General features: G+C 43.3%; 1 protein-coding gene across 1 annotated transcript; it reads right to left on the reverse strand.

Moving 5' to 3' along the window:
• Window positions 1–7,582: 7,582 nt before the first annotated feature.
• Window positions 7,583–7,990, reverse strand: LOC121282969 (oligosaccharyltransferase complex subunit ostc-like). The gene has a single exon (XM_041196825.1). It carries the CDS (start codon window positions 7,988–7,990, stop codon window positions 7,583–7,585), a length of 408 nt encoding a protein of 135 aa, XP_041052759.1.
• Window positions 7,991–12,163: the final 4,173 nt, after the last annotated feature.

Here is a 12,163-nt window from a genome sequence, read left to right on the forward strand (position 1 = left end):
TCCAATACAGGATCAGCTGCACCAGCTCAGCCTTCTACAAACTACAGCAGTGAATGTTTTGCAACAAAGACTACCGTGAGTCAACAAAAGTCCTAGTGTACAGAGCAGTTGTCATCGCCAGATTTCTGTTCTGCAGTAAGACCCGGACTGTGTAGCACCAACACATAAGAGAGCTAGAGAAATTCCATCAGCAATGCCTCAACCACATCCTCCAGATTCGATAGAAGGATAGTCAGACAAACTCTAGTGCCCTTCTTGAAGCCAGCTTCACAAGCATTCAGGCAAAATGCCTGCAAAATCAACTACGACAGACTTGACACTATGTCCCAGTGGCTGAAAAAGTGTCTCCTCCACCAGGTCCACTTTTCTCAACTCTGAACTGGCCAATGCTCCAGGGGAGGACAGAGAAAACGCTTCAATGACACTCTGGAGCTCTCCTTGAAACACAGAAGCATTGACATTAATGACTAAGAGGAGCTTGCTACCAGTCATTCAAAATGGCACCAACTACATCATGCTTTGAGTCCAAACATTTTAATGGTGAGGAAGAGGTGGCAGAGAAGGAAAGAAAAGGAAACAAGTACTTACTCCAGGCCCCACTACCTCATGGGACATCCTGCCCCACAGGCCCAAAGACCTGTGGGTCAAGAATCCCTCTGTCGAGTCACATGAAGGCTCATGACCCTGAGTAGGCATCCTTGAAGCAAGGGACAACCATCAACAATGTATGAATTGCTCTGTGTGCATGAGTTGTTGATGTATGGCTTTGCAAAGATATTTCGTAACCATGAAAGCCTACATTAGATGTGTTTGGTGTGTTTATTCAATGAATGAAATCACATTACTTATATAATACCTATGGAAATTTGAGGTAAAACTCTCCACTGGTTGGAGCAATGTGCAGCATTGAGGAAGAAGGTTTGTTAGAGGCCAATCATCTTAGCCCCAGAGCATTCATGCAAGAATACCTCAGGGCAGTGTAATTGACTCAGCCATCTTTGGCTACTTCATCAATAGCCTTCCCTCTTTCATGAAAATTATGAAAGGCCTGCATTTATATGTTTCATAACTAAAGGACGTCCCAAAGCACTTACAGCCATGAAATACATTTGAAGTGCAGTCACTGTAGCATTGTAGGAAACACGACAGCTAACTTGTGAGAAGCAAACTCTCACAAATAATGATCTGATAATCTGCATTTGTGATGCTGGTTGAGGGATAAATATTATTCAGGACACAAGGGATAACTCCTCTGCTCTTTGTTGAAATAGTGTCATGGGGTCTTTTACATTCACCTGAGAAGATGATGAGGCCTTGATTTAATGTCTCATTGGAAAAACAACTAGGGTCAGAAGTGGGGGTGTTCTTCGATGAATGCAGTGTTCTGTTCCATTTCCAACTCCTCAGATAATGAAGCAGCCTATGCCTGCCTGCAGAAAGACTCAGACAACTTTCGGGCTTCAACTGTTAAGTGGCAGAGGTATTCACGCCACACAAATTCCAGGCAGTGACCATCTCCAAAAAGAGACTCTAACTACCTTCTTTTAATATTCAACATTATTACCATCATCGTACCCCCCACTATCAACATCCCAGGGGTCACCAATCAACACCTATCCAGGTCAGTCAGATAAATGCTGTGACTACAAGAGCAATCAGAGGATGGGAATTATGTGGTGATTGATTCATCTCCTGACATGCCAAAGCTTTTCCACCTTCTACAAGTGTTACACCCACATAATTGTACCCATGAATGTATAAAAAAATGAACACTTTATTTTTCTTGTTGTGGCTAGAGAAAAGAGGGAACCATCCTACCACCTCTCCCCTGTCTGTAACAGTTTGGGGGATTGAGTCTGGGATTGGAAATGTTGGATAATGAATAAACTGGAAGTGGGAGGTGAAATTGGTTACTGAAATTGTTAAAAAATCAATCAGGAGGTTTTCTCACAGTTGCACTGTGTTAAGTATTTAAAGTGGTCACATTGAACACCAAAACATTTGTAGATTAGGGTGAGGTAACTTGGAATGCATTAAAATCATTAGCTATTGAGGAACGAAGAACTGTAATCAAGCAGGTAGAAGTAAATGTGACACCAAAGGCAAGGAAGCCTGAAATCATTCAAATTGTAATCAATAATTTTGATATAGAACTATTAACAGAGGAAACACACATAGAACCAGAAACTGACAAGAGTAGCATTAGAGTTATGGACAGCAGTGGGGGGGGGGTGGGAGTGGGATTTAGTAGCCATGATCTCCCCTCTCACCTAAACAAGCGGTGGAATATTTCTCCAACCCTTAGTTTTGGTATGATCCAATTTCTATTGATAACCCTGAAGCAAACTCGTGATAGGATGAGCTCAGAGGGTTAGTTTATTTGTACACACTCAAAACACGGGGGAGGGGGGAGGGGGGTGGGGTCACAACGTAGCCCCATGTGTTCTCACAAGTAGAAGAGGAATAGAGAAAAGGAAATCTTGCAGGGCAAAGACCACAGAGAAAAGAATTATTGTTTCATGGGAGTCCAGTGTCCAGAATCAAAGTCCAATGACGTATTCCTTCACAGAGATCAGCAGGTTGAAAACCAATGCGTTTCCAGTAGAGATGACTTTACACAAGAAAATAGGCATGCAGGGATGAATCAGTAAGCAATGGCATAGAAGTTCCAGTATAAACATTGTGTATGGGGCCAGGTATTCAATCTGGTCAGAGCTCCTTTTCTGTTCTGCTGCTTGTAGATAGTAAAATGGCAGACTGAGTTTTCAGGACAGCAAGGCAAAATAATTGGTTCTACCAGCTAGAGGTTCATGTCACATGATTCCCACCTCCCTATTCTGGCTTTGACAAAAGGTGTGTATCCCTTTGTCTGGGTCCCTGATATTGTTAAATGTTCAACCATTAAGACTTGAAAGGAATGTTGTGGGGTTCTTTGTCCTAGCAGATGAATAGGCTCTGGTTGGCCATACTTGGCTTATGAAATACAGATGGCCTTTGTATAGGTCTGTTTGAATTTAGTCTCTGCAGCCCAAAGGAAGTTGTTAGTGTCTCTTCATAGATAATAAGGCACAAGTTTCTGTGATCCTCTCATGGTAGCTCTTTTTGTTCAGGGACACAGACAGGCATAGCTTCAGCCATTTTAAAAAGTCATTGTCCAGTTTTAAATTTAGTGTGAAGTCTTAGCCCCTGACAGTTCGCTAGAATCCAAAGGGAAAAGGAAATTGCCATGCAAACTAAGGAATTAGAGTTCCGCATGCAAATCAACAGGAAAAAGAGGAAAGTGGAATGCACAGGAGTGAGAGATCAGGCAGTTTGAGCTGGCAAAGGAAAGACTGCAATCAGGTGCCAATAGCAGTTCAGATACTGATTCGGATTTGGAGCAAAGTTTTTTTTTAAATTACTTATGGCTAGAGCCAAAATTTAATGAAGAGGAAGTTGAATCTTATTTTATGTCATTTGAGAAAATTGTTAGGAGGTTAAAATGGCCACAAGGGTCATTTGCAAGGCCAATTAGCTGGGTGAGCTCATGAAGCTCACTCCATGTTGTCAGAGGAGAATTCTGTGAATTATGGTCTGACCAAAACTGCCATTTTAAACGAGTTGGTACCCGAGGCTTACTATCAGAAATTCCCAAAGACAGTCTGGCCAGACCTACATTCAGTTTGAGGGAGAGAAACACATGGTTTATGATTGTTGGGTGGAATCTCTAAAATTAGAGGTAATCCTATTTGAAAAGTTCAAAAACAGTGGGAGGTTTCTCCGGTCTCGCAAGCGGCAGGCATCATTGTGGGCGGGACGGGAAAATTTGGAGAGTGGCCATATGTTAATTCAGCTTTGGCCGCTCTCCAGACCTCCCCATCTCGCCTGCAACGATGCCTGCTGCTGGCAGGAGAGGAAAAACCTGGCTAGTATCCCAATAAAAATTAGATCCCATATTGAGAAACAAAGAGTCACAAGGGTAAGGGACGCTGCTATAATGACAGGTAACTATGAGCTTCCACACAAACCTTCTAATCAAGGAAAATCCTACCCTAATAATGTCCAGAGACCCAGGAATGACAGGACATGGGAAAACAATAGGAGAGCAGAAGGTGAAGGAGAAACAGGCTCGAAAGTGAAGGAGAATGGGGCAGAAAGGATTGACCAGTCTCCAGCATTAAACTGCATGGTTTTTACTTTAAAAGCACCTACCTTTTCACTGGCTCTTTTGGAGCAGGAATCAAACCTCAAAGATCAGTAAGTTAGGTTATGCCTTGGAGATTGCAATCCCAAAACTTTGTCTCGTGACCCCACTGGGTTTTGCGATCCACAGTTTGGGAAGCCCTGCATTATGGCATCAGTCTAGTCACATTTGTCTAGGACACAGACTAAGCATTTGGGTAGTTTCATCACCCTGCCTGTCATTGCCTTAATCGTGTTACTAGTATAGTTTTCATATGAGCCTCTCATAGTCACCAAGATTAAGGGCACTTTTAATGCCAATTGTTTCAAGTATCATTCACTACCTTTCTTAATATTGTTTTTATTGTCCAGATAGTCTGTCAGCCAATCCTGATCCCTATACCTACAGGTGGATGTTCTGTTCAATTCCCAGCATTGCTTTCTTCATTACCTGATCGACAAAAGATGTACCATTGTAATTGCTGATTTTAAATGCTTTTCACAGCCTGGAGAAGCCCAATGTGACTATGGCTAGGTCAGTGCAATGAATGGTGTTACTTCGAACCTTATAGTTAAAGATGTGACTATTACAAGATGTTATTTATCATGAATGCTGCAGGGCAATTTATCAGTATAATCAATTTGGAAGTGCTCCCATGGTTTGGATTGGATTTGAGAGATGCGAAATGCATTCTTGTACCACACTGAATAAATCCATAATATGCACAGCTATTAAAACAGACCTGTGTTTGCTAAGCTGTTTTTCATTACTTAGCATTATTCATTATATTGAATACAGAAATGCATTGTTAGTTTGACAGCTCAGGCTTTCTGATCTCTGTTGTCAATTTCACAATGATTGTTTACATAAGTTAAGTGGTTTCAAGGGTTTGTGGGTTTTGTTATCGATATTTAAATGATTTGGATGATTGACACTTACATTAGCTTGTAGTGAAATTACTTTTTTCAATACAGGAGAAAGTTATGAATAAATTACTTTTTCCAAAGCCTTTTTTACACAGTCTACTGTCACTACAGGGTCCATTGGTACTAGACAATGTATTGTGGGTCAATGGGCATGGAAGTACCATGGTTTGGCATAGGGAACATGAGCATTGGGTGAGGTGGAAGGGCAAAGCTTGGCATGGGGGCCTGAGGGGTCATGGGAGGTAGATGGGGGCATGAGATGGCATGAATGGAGCACGGGGAGTGTTTAGAGGATGATGATGGGGTGTGTGGGGTGAGGCTGGAGGGTCATTGTGTTTTTATTTTAACTGGGCAAAGTCCCATAGAATCGAGGTAGGCCTTTTCAACAGCCCACTCTGAACCTGGTAGCCCCTGTGGCTGCCACCAAACTTCTTCCCAGGTTGGCCATCCTGACTTGAGCCTGCATCCACTCCCCGGCAATGAAGACCCTGTGTTTGTGGGCTCTTTCCCCTGAGGTGGGTAGACTGAACTGGGAATTGCCCCAACTCCCGCTAGCCATCTCGAGGATGGATATTCGAGCCATTGACCCAGTGATAATGAAGGACAACAGTAAAAGCCAAAATGAGGATGTTGTGTGATGTGAATGCTTTGGTAGTTCCATGATATAGTTACTATAAATGAAAACGGCCACAGAGGAAGGAGGCACTATCAAAGTAACCTCAGTGAGGTGCTGAGTGCATCCTGCAGATTATGAGTCCATTAAATATGGCATATCTGTGGTGGAAAGTAGATATTGTCCTCATCGCAACTTTCTTCCCAGCCAGTGTTATTTTCCCTCCCTGTAACAAACGTGGAGTCGTGATATTATAGGTTTTTGTAAAAAAAAGCTAATTTTCCTTTTAAAAGGACATGAGGCCTTAAAGATGGCTGCCAAAAGTCACCTGACCTTTTTCAACTGCAATGTGGTCAAGCCCTAGACAGTTCCAAGTGGATTGTAGGTAGACATATTCAGACATGTGAAGCCATTTGAAATTCAATTTGCATTTCCACAAGGGTAAACCAAAACTCACTATGGCCTCCCTGGAGGTGTGAATGGCTCTTTCCTATCTCCTCAAACTTGGGAGAATGGGAACTTTTCAAGTTAATCATCGAGACATTTAAAAGATTAATTACCTCAGCTAAAAAGACAAAGTATGAGACTATGCCCAATATCTGATATGGAAGCATAATTCAGCGATTTGGGATAGCAGTCATTTTAAGTTTTAGAACTGTATAAATACTGTTTTTGAACATCCATTTTTTGTGCAGAACCTCAGGTACAACTCTGAGAAGTGACTTCAGAGAGGGTTCTTGGCCAAGGGAGGACAAAGAGGAAGGTATTAAGAAATCAACTTCTCTTCTGCTGAGAGAGTCCAGGCAATCTGCAAGTGCTGTAACCACAGAATTAGCAAGGAATAGGAAACCTTCTATCTCTCCTAAAAACCTGCTGACCTGCTGAGCCCACCTGAAAAGGAAAACCTCTGAATGATTGACTTTCATTGCCTTTGCAGCTGCTAAATCAAACCTCGAGCGTCAACTTATAAATTAAAAGGGGGCTACACACACACACACACACACACACACACACACACACACAAATCCTTAGGTTATGGATCACTTTACATGTTCCTGACACTCCCACTGACCACAGCAATAGCCCCTAACTAGTATCAGCCTGATCACCCACCCCTCCCTTCACCCAAACCAGGACTCCCACCTCCACACCCAACCACTGATTGCCCAGCTCCTAGACAGACCACCCATCCTGCCATACAGTCCTGAAGGCCACAGTGTTCCAAGTGGCCCAGCCTTCCAGTAGGCTTGGTGACAGTCTGCAATTTGTTGGCTCCATGGAAATGAGATCCAAGGCCGATGTCAGGGGAATATCATTGAGCCTGTTCGGGCACAAGGATTATCCCCATGGTCATGCCTGAATTTCTAAGCCCATGTTTTTATGCAGCATCTAGACACAGAATTTAATGGAAACAGTTGGCAATGATGCATTTCCAAGCTGCATTTCTGCTATCGCTATTTCTCCTCTTTTACTACACCATAATCTTCTTCTTTAACCTGTTGTCTATTTACTCTTTGTAGGGCAAAGTTATGCAGCATGAAACAGACCATGATTATTTTGGACAATGCTGAATTTTACAGGAGCAGGCTGCTTGAGCGGTCAAAATGACAGAATATTATTTATCAACAAAATTGTGTGGTCCACAGTAATTCAGATTGTTATACATACCTCATTGTTTTTATATTCTGCAGCTGTTTTTTTTTTAACAAGTGTTGTAAAAATTTATTTATGTTCTATACAAATTCTCTTTCACCTTCAAATTACAGCATAGTGCTTTTTATAGTTTCAGATTGGTCTCTTCCAGATGGAAATTCTGGCCTTGGCACTTTCAAATTGACATTAATCCATCAAGTAACCCAACAGTTTCATTCTCATGAAGACTCAGGCTTTGAAGAAGCTCAACAGGACACTGACAAAACCAATGAACAAAAGCAGGAATCGATTCAGCTTTGGAATGGCGGGGGCATTCGAACAATCCAAGGTTATGAACACTAGTCCTCCCATTGTAAACAGAAAACTAGAAGCGAGACCTTTCATAATGTACTGTTCATTCACTCTGTATGCCAAGAAGGCGACAGGCCTCTGGTGGCCATGTTCACCTGTCATTGATCCTATGCTTGGAGGCTCCACAATGACATCATAAACGATACTGTCAGTGATTAGGAATGAGGAGATAATGACAAGCACATACAGGGTCATGGAGGATGGCATGTGCAGCCAACCCAGCTTCATAAGCTTCACATTGGGACATTCAAGCACCACTAACGGCAGGGCGAGTGCCATCTCCATGTCCAGGCACTGAAATGTTTTCAATCAATCACTTTCACAATTTCAGCAGATCATCATTCCCTGACCAGGGATCGAACCCGGACAGTGACGATGAAAGCGTCGAACCCTGGCCACTAGACCACCAGGGAGGTTACAAAGATCACCAGCATGTTTGGCAGAGGTGGGATACATTTCAATTAGTTCATCAACTAAGACTACAGAGAATTGCACTGATCCATCATTTCACCTTAGTCAGAAAATAAAGAAGGCACCATAGGCTAACTCATAATGAGGACTTCATGGAATCTTCTGGGATAGAGAGTGTGTATTTACATGATGCTGTTTCTGTCATCAGATACCACCTGGATATTAATTCAACACTAAATTACTATCTTAATGTGAGCAATTGCAAATATCACAAAAATAATTGCAACAAAGAGATCTTTTAGCCCAATTCCAAGACACATTATTGCCCATGCTCCACCAAAGTAGGGCCACCATGTTTGTTAATTATGTATACAGAATTTTCATTCATTCATGCTCTGCCGAAAGACAGGTCCTTGGCTCATTATCTGCTGATGCTTCATCTAGAGCTGTTTTCTTGGCAGTTTGTGTCAGTGGTAGTTTGCAATTAGCTTTGACTCTCAGGTGCAGGGCGTGGAGGCAGATTCCAAGTCTACCTCAGCCAGAAGCAAGAATTGATGCCATTTTGTTAGAGTTATTTTGAACCATACAATATCCATCTAGCCAACCAAAATAACCAGCCCCTCACAAAGTTTCACGAATAGAGAAAAAATATATCAAATTGATATATATCCAATAGTATTTTGTCCAAGTTTGAGATAGTTAAAAGTGGAGTTGGAATAGTAATTTTTTTTTTAAATGACAAAATTTAACATGAAAGGGTTGAACCTTCATGACTGATTGCAGGGAACTATTTATAATATGACTGTTTTATACATGTTGGTTTTTGGGACACATTGCTCTTAGCTCTCAGTAACCACGGTAACATGAGCTCATTATCTTTGCTTGAAAATTAAGTCTGGATGGGATGAAAAGGAATTTGGAGATTTTATAAGCAGCAAAAACTAATTTGTCAAATCCTCTAATTTTCTGCAATGAATTCTGATGGCCCATAATCCCTAATCTCTAGGACATCGCACCTGTGGGGTGTGGTGGGCGGTGGGGTGGGGTGGGGGGTGCTGTTGGGGAAAGTACCCCAAAAATGCACTGGGCCCACTCTCCTCCAGAAATCTCCACAGAATGGATTGCACAGCAAGTGACTGGGAAGTTCAAACTTCTGTTGGGCAATTATCCTACACTGGGAACCATCCAATACTCCGATTTAAACCACAGATTTTGGATGGTTCTGACTGATTACAGGAATAGTTATCCAGGAAAAGTTAGAAGAATTAAAACCACTTCTAACTCTTGGGTAACTATAGTACTCCCACCTCCAACTCCCCACAGGAACCCCCCCAACTACTGCAACTGCCCTCCTGACCCCTACAGTAACATCAACCAACCCCCACACCCCGACTATCCCCCCGCCCTCCCCCACCTACTATCTCTGACCTCCCAACTAATCCCCATCCCCTGACTAATCCCAACACCCCCGAATAGCCTCCCGCCGTCCTGAATAACACCCCACCCGCCCGAATAGCCCCATACACCAACTACCCCCCACCACCCTGACTAATATCATCGACCGCCCCTGACCACCCAACCCCGTGACCACCTGACTTCAGAGTGACACCTGACCCCCACCCACTAACCACACGACCATGACCCATTGACCACCTGACTCCCCCACTAACCATCTGATCCCTCTGATGACCTGATTCCCCCACCAATGACTACCCAATCCCCCTACTGACTACCTGACTTCTTCCATGACCACCCATCTCCGCCCTCATGATCACCCTGCCTCCCTCCACTGACTACCCAACATCCCCATAACAAGCCAGCCACCCTCACTGACCACCCAACAACCCCACTGAACACCCAAATCTCCCCTGACCACCCAGCACGCCCCAATGACCACCCAACCCCCGCTACTGACAACCTGAACTCCCCTAATGACCACTTCACCCGCTGACCATCCAGTACCACCCCACTTTTCACCTGACCCCCCATGACCTTCCTACCCCCAAACACCCCAACCATCCTAGCATCCATCTTGAACATCCTACCCCTTCCGAGCATCCTACCTCCACCAATCATCTTACCCCCCAAACACTCTACCCAACCCCCCAACCCAGCCATCATAATCTCAACACACTGCCCCATCCTACCCACTTACCTTACACACTACCTTCTCCCTGGCTTCTCAAAATGGCTGGACCCTTAAACTTACCTGCTTTACGGCACTCGACTAAGAGGATTACTGGACATCTGCACTACTCTTTTCTCACATGGCCCGAGTTGGAAGGTCAGGCAAAAAAGGCATGGCTGCATTTTAGTGTAAGTAAATGGGAGCAGAGTAGCAATTTGACAATGATTGCCACTCCATGGAAGTTAAGGCCCAATAGGTTTTTTGAGGTTGTAGTTGCACAGATGAGTCATAAATAGTTTGTTGTTAGTTTTCTTTTGTTTCCTTTCTTTTTCTATGTATTATATGTTCTAAAGCCAGATGGAATGTGGCTTATTTTAAGATTTGAAAAAAAGTGCAATTAAACTAGAAGTAAAAGATCTCTAGCCTAGTCTCTAAAGTACACATTGACCTGAATTTTCACAGGGATGGAGAGGGTCTCCAGCATAGGTAAGATGGCACCAGAGCCCTTATTCTGGAAGTCCCACCCCAGAACCTGGCACCCCAGAATTTTTGCTGAGGGGAGCAGGGGGTGGTGGGTGGATGGGGTTGGTTTGTAGTTCATGCATGGTTCATAGAGGCAGCTGCACATGTAAAATCTTCATTCAGATATAATTTTCATCACCGAGGTTTCTGAAATATGACTTGTCGGCTTCACACTTTTCAGGAGAAGGTTTAAACCTCTTTGCAGAGGTAGGGTACCCTTTGGAGAGGTAGCTGCCCTTTTGGACACATCCAGTGACCTATTTGGGTCAAGTGCCCTTTAGGAGAGAACAGCTCCCCTTTGCTTTGATAAGAGTAGACAGGAATGTGTGTAAAAAGAAGATAAACTAATTGGAACTGTCAAGCTGTCAAGTCATTTAAATCCCATTGGAACTGTCAAGGCATCGAGGCATTTAAATTTAACGTAAAACAACTCAGCTTGCAGTGTAAAAATAAATCAGTGCTCACTATTTCCCTCTGTTGGTATAAGCCTGCAGGTTATCATTAAAGGATTTGTGCTGCATGACTGATTTCATAGCCTTTTATTACAATTGGGGTGCCTGTCAGTTCATAGATTGATTGACATGAATACAAATGCTTGTTTTTATGGGGGTTAAGTATATGGATGAAATGTTTGCTTTTATAAGGGAGTAAGTAGTTGAAGGAAATTAAATCTAGTGAATGGGTTTTTATGACAGAGTGATTTGTTTTATTCATTCGTGAAGTGTGGGCTTCGCTGGTTGCCCATCCCTAGTTACCTTTGAGAAGGTGGTGGTGAGCTGCTTTCTTGAACCGCTGCAGTCCATGTGGTGTAGGTACACCCACAGTGCTGTTATGAAGGGAATTCTAGGATTTTGACCCAGCGGCAATAAAGGAATGGAGATATATTTCCAAGTCAGGATGGTAAATGACTTGGACTTCCAGGTGGCAGTTTTCGCATCTATCTGCTGTCTTTATCCATCCAGATGGTAGTGGTCATGGGTTTGGAAGGTGCTGTCTCGGGAGCCTTGGTGAATTCCTGCAGTGCATCATGTAGATAGTATACACTGCTGCTACTGTGCGTTGGTGGTGGAGGGGGTGAATGTTTGTGGCTGTGGTGCCAAACAAGCGTGTTGCTTTGTCTTGAATGGTGTCAAGCTTCTTGAGTGTTGTGGAAGCTGCACTCATCCAGGCAAGTGGGGAATATTCCATCACACTCCTGACTTGTGCCTTGTAGATGGTGGACACACTTTGGGGAGCCAGGAGGTGGGTTACTCTTCACATGATTCCTAGCCTTTGACCTGCTCTTGTAGCCACGGTATTTATCTGGCTAGTCCAGCTCATTTTCTGGTCAATAGTAACCCCCAGGATGTTGATAGTGGGGGATTTAGTGATGATGTTGCCATTGAACATCAAGAGGT

The sequence above is a fragment of the Carcharodon carcharias genome, chromosome 1 (assembly GCF_017639515.1).
Source record: "Carcharodon carcharias isolate sCarCar2 chromosome 1, sCarCar2.pri, whole genome shotgun sequence".
Classification (NCBI taxonomy): Eukaryota; Metazoa; Chordata; class Chondrichthyes; order Lamniformes; family Lamnidae; genus Carcharodon; species Carcharodon carcharias.

Bases quoted from the DNA above. Each gene is read 5' to 3' on its own strand.
- LOC121282969 (XM_041196825.1), bottom strand. From the start codon at position 7,990: ATGGAGATGGCACTCGCCCTGCCGTTAGTGGTGCTTGAATGTCCCAAT.